General features: G+C 44.9%; 1 protein-coding gene across 2 annotated transcripts in view; it reads left to right on the forward strand.

Annotated features, from left to right (window-relative positions):
- The window catches only part of EFCAB5 (EF-hand calcium binding domain 5), a 361,217-nt gene that overhangs the window by 109,942 nt on the left and 237,197 nt on the right, over nucleotides 1-14,078 (forward strand). For both annotated transcript variants that reach the window (XM_069615250.1, XM_069615251.1), the window contains exon 8: nucleotides 9,129-9,791. In XM_069615250.1, the coding sequence (XP_069471351.1) occupies nucleotides 9,129-9,791 (663 nt within the window). The remainder of the gene's footprint in view (nucleotides 1-9,128; nucleotides 9,792-14,078) is intronic.

Consider the following 14,078-nt stretch of genomic DNA (forward strand, 5'->3'; position numbering starts at 1 on the left):
GCACGTGCTCTATCGCAAACCACAGTGCTTTCTCAGGAAACGTCTTTCACGTAAAAAATGTACACGCGCGCTTTCAAAAACACGTAAACGACGACTTGCGAGCTCGCGCACACATTAAACAGTCTTGAAGAACATTACACGCAGTTAATAAACTTTAAACTCCTACGCACAATCTTCAAGCTTGTTTTCCTTATAATAACTTTAACTGTAAATGTCTCTTTTCTCAAATGAATTTGAAACTTGTTAACTCTTTAAGTTTTCTTATAAAAGAAAATGAAAGTTCACTGTGACAATCTTAAAATCTTTAAAAGAACGATCCCACCTGATGACTTCTTGTTCAAACTTGACCAGCAAACGATATTCTTACTTCTTTGGTAGATTTTCTGAGCTCTGAAAAGGCCTTACTTAAGGAGCTTAACTAATGTACAACCAGCCACTGAATTTCTCTGGATGAAAGGCAGTTTAGAATCTTGCTCACCTCCCAAGAATCAAACCCATTGTCCTCTCCACCAATCAGGCAAACCAAACATATCATTGTTCCTTTAACCAATCAGATTAAGTTTCTTTTGCGCCATCTTGACTTGGGCAAGCACAATGTTAATTCTATGTACAAACTCTTCCTGTTACTAACCCAGCCAGTTCTGAAAGCCCAACTAACCCAGCCAGCTCTGAAGGCACAATGTTAATCTTGTTACTGTTACTAACCCAGCCAATCCTGACAGTTTCTAAGCGCGGACCCGGGGATCGAACCTGTGTTGCTCCGTGTCATCTTGCTTCCAAGGTGAGCACGTTGCCCCTGATCTATCCTCCCGCGATGGATGGCATGCAAAGGCCCGTTATTGGAGTGGGAAGCGTGCAGCATTGCAGCGGTAGGACATGAGAGAAAAAAGATGGGCAGTGAAATCTCCATTGACAGGATTAAGGATGAATCGCTAACAGCTTTCTGGCTAAGCAGCAGTGTGCACAAAGGGGATAGGGGCTTTGCCACCACTTGTCATGTCTTGATCCAGGACGTGAACTGCAAATGATGCCACAGACGTGAACTGGGGGTAAAACAAGATTTTCTTGTAGTTGACGTGCTCTACACTAACAGTAACACTAAAGAATGTTCAGTGCGAATCCACGTATGCCCAAGCTTGCCAAAAAAGTGTGACCTTCCTTTCCCCTAGTAACTAGGTTTTACATTGCAGGAAAGAATAGAGACACAATAAATAAAAGGGTACAAATAACAACATAAAAACTGAAGAGGGTAAATCCCTGTGCCAGGATGGAGAAATATTGAAATATTGACAAGTATATAGTATGGGTTTAGGTGGAAAAGAAATCCCAAATAGATTTCAGTTAAAAAAAAAAGTATAAAAGGGTGCACGAAAAAGAGGAAAGCCATGTATAAGTGGACACAAAAGACCGGTATAAGTGCACTCAGGGTTTGGGGGTGACCCCCATAAAGGTAATTAGCAAGGCAAAAGTAGGCAGAAAGTAATATGGTAAAAGTAAAAAAAAAACAGGATTATAATTCTTAAAAGGTCCACAAGATGGCAGTCACAGACTATAGAAATAGTAGATATATACATCTGCATGTGGATAATGTGGCGATGTAACAGGTATGCCGTTATTTTTTTTAGCTCATTAATGTGTCTTTATAATGGTATTTGTTTTTTGTCAGCAATAAAATTATATATAACCCTTGCCCCCATTTATCCCCTGGGCATAAGAAGGCATCACACTGTAGAAATTACAGCACTAATTGTCGCCACATGCTGGCACCAACACCTATCTCCCTGGGTAAAACCATCTAACTTAAACCAGGGTCAACCTTCTAAATATCAAAAAGTCCTTCCTCTGTATCACCCACCACTCCGTCAAAACTTTCATCCACCCCTGGTCCTCAGAATATTTGACTATTGCTCCACCCTACTCCCAGGTCTCCTCCTCTTCTCTTTCACCCACCTCAACCAAATACTCAACTTTGCCACGTGCGGCTTCTGCAACCACTCGAGATATTCTCCTTCCTCAGTGCGCCCTCACCATGCTGGGTGCCTCTCTTTGCAAAATGGCTTCCTCTTCAGGTTTCTACTAATTATATTTAAAGTGATCCCCAACTTAGCCCCCGCTACCTGACTGCTTCCATCTCCCACTACTCAGGCCACCCGCTCTATAACCTTCAGCAGCCTTGCTCTCACCACCCCCGTCCCAGCTCCACAACCGCATCCGCTCTTTCTCTCCTCTGGCCCATCATCACTGCAGTGCTCTCCCTCCCCACCGCCCGGCATCAAAGCAGTTCGATCAGTGGAAGTATTTGTATTTAAGACCCGCCCCAAGCTCCCCCTGTTGGCCATTGAAAGGCCATCCTCCACCCTCCACTCATCCCCTCCCCCATGAACTCTCTGCCCACCCCAACCTGATGGCAAAAATGGTAAACTATGCAAATCTATATTCATCTACGCATTCTAGTGTCGTGGGATTGTTGTGAGGGGTTTCTCGCACGCCAGATTGCCTTATATTTGTTGAGATTATTTCCTGTTACACACTGGTGCACTGTGTGTGGCCAAAGGGTTCCCACTGCCTCTCTTTACATACAATTTACAAATAACACACCACAATTTGCGCCAGTGTAAGCCTGAGTTTATTGTTAGTGTAAGTAGCGTCCGTTGGCGACACGTGTTTCGACCGTTGGCCTTTACGGGATAGAATTCATTAGTGAGAACGGAACTATAAGGATAGGGTTCGGAGAATGCACCCATTGATTGGGTCACTTAAGAAATATGGAGAGAGACGAAGAGTAATCACCAACTTGTAATATATTCATATAACCATTGGCCTAAGGCTGAAATGTTCACTATATTTATGTATATATATATCTCTCTGTAACCAGGGGTCCCGCTTTTGTGTCTTTGCCTTACCCCTGCATTATCTATTTTACACCCACCCACATATGCATTGCAACTTATTAGGTATACCATACAAGTGACAGGCTCCGCTATTTGATTTATTCTCTGTACAGCACGCCAGCTTTTGCCCAAAATATCACTCTCGGTGCCCCCAAAATATTCAGTTTCCCTTGAACACAAACACATCGATTAACATATGCACGTATGCAAATGCACCTACCTATATATATATATATTCTCGCTCTCTCGCTCTCTCTCGCTCTCTCTCGCTCTCTCTCGTCCTCTGCTCCTCCTCGTGTGGTCGCCTCCATGGGATCCATCATGGCACTGAAGCACCAAATTGTACTACAGGTACTCGCACAGAGGCCTGACGGCAGCCCGGTCATGTGGAGTGCTGCACGACGCCTGTAGTGGCAGCCACACGATAATGGAAGGGCACTGCCCTGTCTCCCGTTGTGAATAGCCCACCTGTGTCACACACCCAGTTGCCTCAGAGAAGGGGCGGCATGGTTTGTGGGGAATCGTTAAACAGGCCTGCAGACTGAGGGGCAGATTCTTTTAAAAATGTTGATGCAAAAGATGAGGTGCACCAGCGTACCCCAAAACTTGCCCCAAAACAAGAAGCAGCCCAATCCCCAAGCTGAATGGGTGCATCTGAGATGTGAACATTCACATGCCCTTTTTCACCCCTTTGCTCATTTGAACAAATTAGGGGGTGTTTCTGCACATTTTAAAGTGCATCATGTGAGGTGTCATGAATGTGAGGCGGACAGAGTTTTCACTGTTTGCCATTTTATTAAATGAACAGGTTGGATGAACACCTCACTATCCCTACCCTGTCCAGGATTTCCCTGCCTAAAATGAACTAAAGGGAATTCTATAACCAAGGGATATCCAACCCTCACACTTAAACAACAATCAATGCAAAAAGGAAATATAGGGCAGTTCAATTCAACAACAATATATAACATATGACCTGATTCACAATATGATCAATGTCTCTTCTCGTGGTCTGGGCGAACTTCCCTTCCCCGGATCCAAACAAGGATTTTCTCCACAAAAAGGAAAAACAAGGAAATCCGATTCAACACAAAGTTCAAAAACAGTTCTTACGTTCTTATACTCAAATTCTTAAAGTATGATTGCTTCTATAAAGTACCTTTCAAAAAGAAGACATAAGCTCTCACCCCTCTTGGAATAAGAACGGTCTCACATTTGTGATAACAACAAATGCTTTGGTCAGGATGGTTCTCCACAGTTTGAACTGCAGAAGGAATTGTAACTTTTCTTCAACCAACTTTCACAATCCTTCCCCAAATGTCACAACTCAGCATGTTGTTTTCTATTAGCACCACTCTTTAGCACTTATACCTTCTACAACCAAACTTATTCTTTCACCAGGTTTGATCTGGGCAATCAGATGTTGCCCTACAGGTATACTCGCCTACACGTCTACTTCTTCAATACCAAGAACAGAAAAGTGCTTAAATGATAACTTTCAAATTAGAATAACAACTTCAATTAGTCTTCGTTGGTATCAAAATGTTAGTAGATGTCAGGGAATAGAACATTCACATTGGCCAATATCAGGACATTTCTACAAATGATGCTTGTCTCCCTCTGGATAGCTTCTTTCAGAAGGTCAGCCTGTTTGCCACCTTCTTTCCCCTTCTATATCAACAACCAAACAGTGCCATGTATGAGGCTTTACTTTGCCTCTTTCTTGGCTTTGGCAATGTGTGTTTGTATCAACCACACTACAAATATCCCAAAGCATGAGCAGCCAACTTCAGAACCTTTGGCCTTGTGCTGCTCCTCTCTGGCAATAATTAATAGATCGAGTTTGCCTGTTCTAACTCTTTTTGCTTGGGTATTGGTTGCGTCTTTCAGAGTGCTAAGTGGCTTCTCCAATGGGTAGTTGGAGTTTCCAAGAACTTACACGCTCAGTGCTGGAGCCTTTTACGTTTACAGCATGTCACTTGCAATGGTTTTTGACAGTTCGGCACTCGTACAGCTTTTCTGCACGTCTTTCACTCATACGCGAGTTCAACGTTCTGTGCAGCACACACAGACAGCACCAAAGTGTACCAAAGTCACTCACTTGCCCCAGACTCACCAGGGTAGTCACTTCTCTGTGCTCCGCTTGGTGTTTGCAGAACCTCGACACTCATAGCTTCTCCCGACCAGGTGCCAGACTTTTCTTAGGTCACCTTCACTTCCACCACACCAGGTAAGAGCCACCTTCACATATGAGCGTCCCTGTGCAATCCAGCCAACGAGGACATTGCTCTCACCACTTCTGTCTTTTGCTTTCGCTGTGCAACCTCTGCACAATGTACTTTGTGGGGTGAAGCGTTCTTCTCTCACACTTCCCGCTGCGCAATGTCTGCGAGGGGGATAATTAGAGGCACAAACCATCTCAGGACCTGAAGCGGTCTCTGCGTCTTTTTGCTTCTCCAGCCCCGCCTTAAACCACAATGGTTCACACAGCATGCACAGCTGCTTGTGTTTCTGCTACTCTGGCTTCTCTACAGCTTGCACCTGAGGGGTGCATTTAAGCCTCTGTCACCTTCAGGTGAGGGTCATGTAGGTTAATTGGCAGACCACTACAGTTTTGTTCCTCTGCATCCCTCTTCCTCATCTCAGTACTGAGGGAATTATGGGACTTGAAGTCCTGGATAAAAAATGTTTTTCTTAACTGATTTCATACTTAGATTTTGATCACTCTTTTCAACATTACTATTCTCTTTACTTAGGGAGTTCCCTAAATTTGACAAAGATGTCTATTTGCTTTATTCATACAGGGTTTCTGACGAAGTCTATCCACACTAAGATGGTAAACTCGTGCAACAGAAGGGTTATGGTGGCAACAACCCTTTATATATTGTGGGAGTGTAAAGATGTCTCCTTTAAAAGAAGGGAAATACTGTGTCGTCACATCCCCTGGATTCCTCTCACCTGCCTGAGCCTTGTGTCCTCCAAGGTGATCCTCCCGCAGAGCACCACCCCCGAGGTCAGGATCAGGAAGCGTCTGCCTTTCCCTGGCCACGTGGTAGGAGACTTTAGGCAGGGATTCGTGAGGGATCCACAGGATTCATCACAATTACAAATCCACAAACACAATGCACTGAAAACAAAGGCATCTCCTTACGCCTGTGTGGATCAGGCCAATGGGGTGCTCACAACATGAGAGTTTTTCTTGACCCTGTCATGCATTTTAAGTGTGACAGCAGCGGTATGATCCAATTATGTCCCACTTGCATTTCTATCTCTCAAATAGGGATAGAAATGTTTTTTCTTTTTCTCACATGTCACAGGGATAGGCCTGTCTCTGTGAAAGGAGCTTCCAGCAAACACGTAGTTGCTAGGAGCCAGATATACAAATGTATGCAAGGGGGCTGGACAGCACATGTTTTGCGCTGCTGCTTGAATAAGGTGACATGCACGTTTCTGAAATGAACGCAAATGGAAAAAGCATATCCTCTGCTCTTTTTTTCATTTTGTAGAATCTACCCCAAATTCTGCTAAGCACCTGATCTGCTGCACCGTATCTTCATAGTTTAATTAAACGACAATGACTGGGCATGGAGTATAAAATAAACGACAACCGTTCTTCATGCCTAAATGGGAATTATAACCACACTTGGACACTGCTGTATTGTATACATAATTGTGAGTCATATAATGCAAAGGATTGAAGCCACATTCTGAATTCTCATTTGCTTCATTCAAGGTGGGATCCAATTTAAGGTCCACCTGACCATTACGTTTGCTTCCATTAGGGAGAGCTGTGACTTTACTTCAGCTGCTGAAGCAGACATTTGCTGGTAGAACTGCCTCTCCACCACAATTCTGATCCTAGTTCACCTCTCTGTTTGTAGCTCATGTTGCTCCAAAGTTTAACTTGGTGGCGGGGAGCCGTTATGTGTTTACATACACGTAGGCAGCTCCCTGTCCTCCAAATGTTCTCATACTCGCATGTTGGACAGTGCTTATTTGTAATTGTGAACACTTCTTTCCAGGTACGCATGGCAAGCGTCACTCACAATTATAATTAAACGTGGTCAGCGTTTCATTTTCATTGTGAACACTGCTTAATATGCACGCATTGGGGGGCATTGTTCACAATAAGAAATAAATGCTGCCCGACATGCGAACATGGCAGGCAGTGTGTACAATGGATCTCTGTAGGTACATTGCTGCTGGCGGGCCCCATAGGGATGTCCAGCATTTGCGCTGGCATGGAAATCCATCCCGGTGCAAATGCAGGATCACTTGTATGGTGGAGAGTAAGGGAAGCAGCGGAAATGCAAGTTTGCATTCTGCCCCTCCTCTCTTCCATACAAATGATTGAAAATGACTCGTGACATGAATGGAAGACGTTAAAGCCGTAATCACTGCGTTTATGCCTTCCATTGGAACATGAGCTCCTTTGTGTGTTTTTCTCTCCCCTTTCCCCAATTATCTTCCCATCTCCCCGCTCACAACCCTCCCTCCCTCTCCTCTTTCGCCAAGACCATGTCTGTGTGTTTGTGAATGTCCTCTGAAGTGGGAATTCCAGGCCTGACCTGAGCAAGTGTACATGTAAAACTCATGAGGGCTCTTCTATGATGTCATATGACATCTCAGAACCCACATAATCTCCACCAATGCTGCACTCAGTGCCTCACAGCTGTGGCTTATAAAAGCATAGCCGCGAAGAACAGAAATGCTCCAGCCAAAGCATCTTGACTACTGTGGGGGGCATCGGGGTAACATTACATTCTGTATTTTTTTATCTTGTCTGTGCCATCACAGGACGGGACCAACCATAAGAAAACGAGTCTTACAACGAATGGGAGCAGTTTAGCTGGAACTGCTGGGCCGCCTCCCCTCTGCATGCTGCCATGTTCCCTCAGAATTAGAATTATCCCAGAATACATGGCTTGATATCCAGTGATTTTAGCGAAAACCTTTTTAGAGGCATTTTTTACTAAAACATTTTTACTGAAAAAACAGATTTCTTATAAAAAATATATGTATGGGGGTGTGGGGTAAGGGGTTAAAACAGGTAGGAGGACGGTGGGGGTGGGTTACATACACGAGGAAACGGGTTGTGGGGGGGGGGGGGTGAGCCACCCCAAATAAAAAAAAATAATCAATATTTTTTCAGTAAAAATGTTTTGGTAAAAAATACATCTACTAAAACGTTTTTTGCTAAAATCACATAGGACCGTATGACTTTAGGGCCAACATTGCACACCCTGGGGCCCTGCTGGTGGCTCTCTGGGCAGCTGCCTAGAACTTCCTTATTGTAAAACAGCACTGGGTGGGAACACAAACAGCCCTAGTCATATTTATACCTAGTTGTGACTTCTATAGTGCCAAGAACACATTAATTCGCTGTCGCGCAACTGCAATTCACCAGCATTAAGTTTTAATGTATGTGCGGCTATAAAGTGCAATATACCATTGACCTGCCTTTTGATTGGTCGTTTGGGTATCAGGTAATATTATCCCCATATATATGGTCGCCGTAAATAATATCGCCGGGAAAAGGTTGCGGCGATATTATATGGGTGACCATATATATGGGGACAGGGGCAAAAAAAAAAGACAAAAAAAAGTTTGGGCGTTGCGGGGGTGTTCCCCGCATGTTCCATGCAATAATGTTGCCACAAAAAACGGCCATTTTTCGGCGATATTTTTGCATGGCGAGATTTTTGTGGCGACATTATTACATGGAACCGTCGTTTGATGTCAAGCAAAGAATATTTCCATAGCCAACAAGTGACGACACACACAGTTTGTGTGGCACCTCCAGCCAGTGTTGGGTACACAGACAACAGTACTTTGTATTCATGTTTGCTATGGTAAGCACCGGCCTGCAAGTCTCATCATTCAAAATGCTGTTGGCTAAAAAGTATGCCTTGGAAGCCAAGGGGTCACACAGGGCATGGGACCACTTGGCATCTATTTCCTTGTGTCATTGTAATTTTCAAGTCATGGCGTGTCTACGACTTTGTTTACTCATTGATGCTCTGCCCTGTCGTTGTAACTTTACCTGTGCTATGCAGTGATATAACAACAAAGTCCTGTCAATGAATGCTCCAGGCCGTGCATGTCCCTGTATAGGCAAGCAATGAGCTAAAGTTGCAGATTGCCTTTGAAAGTCCCCTATGTCATGCAGTCCTTTTCATTCAAAACAATGTGATTTACTGCAGTTTCTGCTTGGACTGATTGGTTCTTCTTTCTCAGGGCCCATGATTGAGTTCCGGGAAATGGATCCCACAGGCTTCTGGGCTGATTTTGAGGAAGGACCAAATGTCCCAGAAGAGGAAGACCTTGTAATGGCCATGCCCTCCTCCGTGGGCCTTGCTGCATCTGATATCCCTTCTGGCACATGGGAGCAAGGAGGACCCCAAGCCGAGGGTGGTGTGGACTATGTGGTGGATCAGCCCAGTGTTGGAGAATTGACGGCAACACAAGCCGAGATGAGCAAGAGTGCTGAGGTAGGCGTTTTAGTGCTCACAGTGTCAACAGAGGGACAGGCGCCCATGCGCAGCGCTTCAATGCCCATCCTGCAAGAGAATATAAACACGAACGCTGGCAGTGATGAGCCGGTGGAAGACCCTGCAGGGGTTCATACGCAGGACAGTGCCATCCTTGACACCACAGATCCAAGCCTTGATGTACAGAACGGAGTCCCAGAGAGGTCCCCACGTGCTACCATGCAGAGCATCTCTGGTCTGCGTGACATGCAGCGGTCGGTTGAAGAAGTGATGTTGGATCAACCAGCAACGGCAAGGGAGAACGGTGCTGAGGACCCCGGTTCCACCACAGTGAGTAAGGAGGTGCTGCAGAAGAGATCATCATCGGTTATTGACGCAGAAACTAAAGCCTCAGAGGATCAGAGAGCAGGTAAAGGATCTGCCTGTAATGTCCCATCCGTTTTGTTTGAAATGTGTTTCTTCTTATTGTGGTTTGAAAGAATTGCCAATTCTCTGGCTTGTTATAGGTGGGGTACCCCAGCCAACCTCCACATCTTCTTTCCAGCCCTGTCTCCATCTATGCCTATCCCTTCTTCCTATGTAAATTTGTTTTCCCTTTTTTATCTATTCAACAAAATTCAATTTTCAGTTTAAGGGTGCTATTACTCATTTTCAGGCCATTGTTTTCTAATACATTGTGCCAGTTTGCCCAGAGCAAATACTATACAGTGCGGGAATGCACCGGAGTCAGGTAGAGAAGCACCAAAGACGTAGGTCTGGAAACCCAGGAGTGAGCCCAATATTGAATATATAGTGGGGCACGTTTCGGTGTCGGGAGACCAGTATGGTGGTAACGGGCCCTCTAAAATGTCTATTACAATGAAAGGAACAAGTTACGTACCTGTAACCCTTATTGACCAGCATTGGTATCTTTCATAGATTCACATGCTGTGAATATTCCCCGTTCTTAGGCTGGGAATCCTCGGTAACATAGAGCAGTTTAAAATTAAACTGAAATTTCAGTCACTTTTGTGCTCTGGTATAGTCACTTTTGGGTTATGCTGCCCGTAGGCAATTGGAAAGGCTCCCTTAGCTCCACCCTCTTAGGGCTATCTTCAGATTTTGTCATAGCGCACCATAGTGGCAGTATGAGCCAAGAAGAGCCAAGTGGTGTAGGTGGCAAGGTCGCATGTGAATCTATGAAAGATGCCAATGCTGACGATCAGGAGTTACAGGTAAGTAACTTGCTACTTCTCCAGCATTGGGTTTTTCATAGATTCACATGCTGTGAATAAATTACAAAGCAGTACCTTAACCACAATAAGGGTGGAAGCAAGCTCCTTGTAGGAAACCTACCATAGGAAAAGCTAACCTCACACAAATAGGTTCTGTGGTTAGGTAGGATAGATAGACTGGTCAACACTGGACTCTGCACAGAATTCTTGTTGACCCAGTAGAACTTGGTAAACTGTGCACAGACCTCCAGGTCGCTGCCCTGCATATGTCCAGCAGAGGAATCCCAGAAAGGAAAGCCTTTGTGGCAGCCACTGCTCTGGTAGAATGAGCTCTGGGCCTGCCAGGAAGAGGCCTTCCAGCTTGTCGATGACAAAATGAGATGCATGAAGAAATCCATCTGGAAATGGAAGGCCTGGAAAGAGCCTTCACTGCTCCAGAAAGACCAAATGTTACGAAAAACTGAGAGGTTTGTCGTTAGGAGTTTGTGTGAGCGATGTAATATTATAGGGCACGCACCACGTCCAATGAGTGCAACAAACGTTCAGCCAGGGAGACCGGCGATCCAACGAACACTGGCAGCACCACAGGTCCATTGAGGTGAAACGTGGAGGGCACCTTGGGCACAAATGCAGGGTTAGTGAGCATGATGACCTTGCATTTGTGAAATGTTAAGTAGAGTGCCTTGGTGGAAAATGCCTGTATCTCACCTACCCTACGGGCGGATGTGATGGACACTAGGAAGGCCGATTTCCAAGAGAGGAATTAGAGAGAAGCCTTGTTCATCGGCTCGAAGGGAGGTTGAATGAGCCTGGACAGGACCACGTTGAGTTCCCAGGCTGGAGCCGGCTGTTTCACCTGTGGGAAGGAACGAAACGGGCCTTTTATGAACTCCCACTAATCTGTGAGACCAGAGGAAAGGAGCGGCAGGTGAATGGGTGTACCTTGAGATGGCAGCCAAGTGCACTTTAATAGAGGAGGGAGCTAAACCGGCATGCGTTAGAGACAGCAAGTATGGTAGAATGCCACTGGGTTGAATAGTTAAGGGGTCCAGCTTCTTGGCCATGCACCAGATCTGAAAACGTTTGAATATGATCCTGTAGTGGCAAGTGTGAAGGGTGCGTGGGCACTAGCAAGAACATCCCGGCAGTCCTGCAGTAGCAGGATTAGGCCGAATTCTAGGAACACGGGAGCCAGGCCGTCGGGTTCAGAGAGGCGGGATCATGATGGAGCAGCTCTCCCTGGTTCCTGGACAGTCCTTCGTAGGGAGGCTATAGCCTCAGTGGGTTTGCGGAGGAGAAAGTGAGGTTAGAGTACCAAAACTGCCTTAGCCATGCAGGGGCCACTAACATCAGTTTGCATTGATGTTGTCTGAAGACGCTTATCACTCACGCCACCAGAGGAATCGGGGGGGGGGGGCATAAAGAAACATCTCCCATGAGAGCGAAAAGATGTCCCCCGTGCTCAGTGGATGGGGAAACCTGCCCGCAAACGCTTTGCACCTCTTGTTGTAGGTTGCGTTGTTGGAGGCCAATTTCGGGGGTACCCCCAACTGTGGAACAGTGGAAAATTTGTTGAAGTTGTCTGCTCTGCAATTCCCACTCGGGGCATGATCAGCGCTCCCTGCTGAGGGAAATCCACCATGGTGTTCTGGATGCCTGGAAGGTGAAAGGGGACTAGGAACACCTGTCGTTGTAGCACCCTGTGCCAAAAGGGTTTGCGCTTCTGTTGGCAGGTGTTGGGACCACGTCCCTGCTTGCTTGCATATGTAGAACATTGGGGTAGAGTTTTCTGTAAAGATCTGCACCACCATTCTGCAGACCTGTGGAAGAAATGATTTGAACACCCAAAAGACGGTGCCCAGCTCCAGGAGATTGATATAAAGAGTCTTCTCCTGCTCTGTCCAGAGACCTCTGGTATGAATGTCATAAAAGCAAGATCCATTATCGACAATACATTAAAAACAATTCATGTAAGAATTGGCAACACCAAGAACTGATAAGAACAATATGATGCAAACAAACTAAATAGCAGATAAAATCTCCTAACAATATTATCAATTTATCAATGCCTTCTTAAGTCTTACGCTGCAGGCCCACACCACATATTTATAGGTAGCATAAACATCAAGCACATCACTAGAATTGACACAGACAGACATGGCTTCAGCAGCCGTCCAGCAGCCTTGGGCTAAAGATAAAGGCTTTAAGTATTGCTCCCTTAGAGACAGGGTAACTCTCAGGTTCCTGCTTTGACTACCGTAGGAGCTGCTGAACCCCATAGTCCCTCTCCAGCTGTTCTGCGTCCCACCTTTGATTTATAGTGTGGATCAGATCAGATGGTGGGGGAAAGGGGAATGGGACAAAACAGCAAACGACACAGGATCTCTTTTTGCTTCTTGGTCAACACCCTTTATGGGAATTCAAATTGTTAGAACATAGTTGCACATTCATTTCAAAACGAAACTATCGCTTTTATTCTAGGAAATGCAAAATACCTGTGTTTCCACCGCCACTACCCTGGAGGAATTATAGTTATTTTTAAAATGTTTATCTCTTTTAATTCAGAATTTCTTTGTAGGGGAAGCATTTCCTTACATTACTCCATGCAACTAAATGAGTGCCTTGTATTTCCAAAAATATAGAGAAGGTTCCTTTACTTTTTCTGAGTTACCAATGAGTTTGCCTCTACTGCACTTTAAAATGTTCAAAACAGCTTTCTCTATTTCTTGTATTCTTCTGCTTGACTTTCATAACTAAGTCTTTTAATGAACAAGAAAAAATGAAGGAAAAGCTGTTTATTTACCTTTTTAAAACCACTAACGACCTAAGATGCGCATCACTAACTACATTTCCCAGCATTCAATGCAAAATGGCCACCAGCATTTCTTTTGCGTGATATGCGTTGTCGTCAGTATTATTTCAACAAAAGACTCTTATGCAAACAGCCTCCAAGAATGAAAACAAGTCTCTTAAAGTCCTTCCTTCACACGCGAGGATCCACAGGTAATCGCTTCCTCTGTTTTAAAAATAAACTTCACAAATTACGAATACTACGTTTCTCCTCCATAGCCATTGTGATTTCTGCTGTGAGTATACCGCAGCTCACAAGTCACTTATCAAACTACTATAAAGTGAGCGCTGTATACACTACAGCTCTCTGCTCATTGCGTATTCATACGCGCTTCACTAACCAAGCAAAATAAATGTAACGTGAAGGTCACGTAAAGTGTATTTCACCGTAGAGCCAAAAACGAACAGTTTCAAAACAAATGCTTCGCGTAGACGCCTAATGGCTTAACTAGAATCTATTCCTGAAGCACAGTGTTAATCTTCAAACACATTAGTTTAACTGATATCTTCTAGCGGAGCATTACCTGAAGTATCATCGCACTGGACATTCAAAGTTTTCTTAAACAGCTGCGTACCGGCCCACAGCTGACTTCTTCATGCGCAGCGTTCCCAAGTGCATTCACAGTTCCAAG

Source organism: Ambystoma mexicanum, chromosome 9 (genome assembly GCF_040938575.1).
Source record: "Ambystoma mexicanum isolate Mex_15411 chromosome 9, UKY_AmexF1_1, whole genome shotgun sequence".
Lineage (NCBI taxonomy): Eukaryota > Metazoa > Chordata > Amphibia > Caudata > Ambystomatidae > Ambystoma > Ambystoma mexicanum.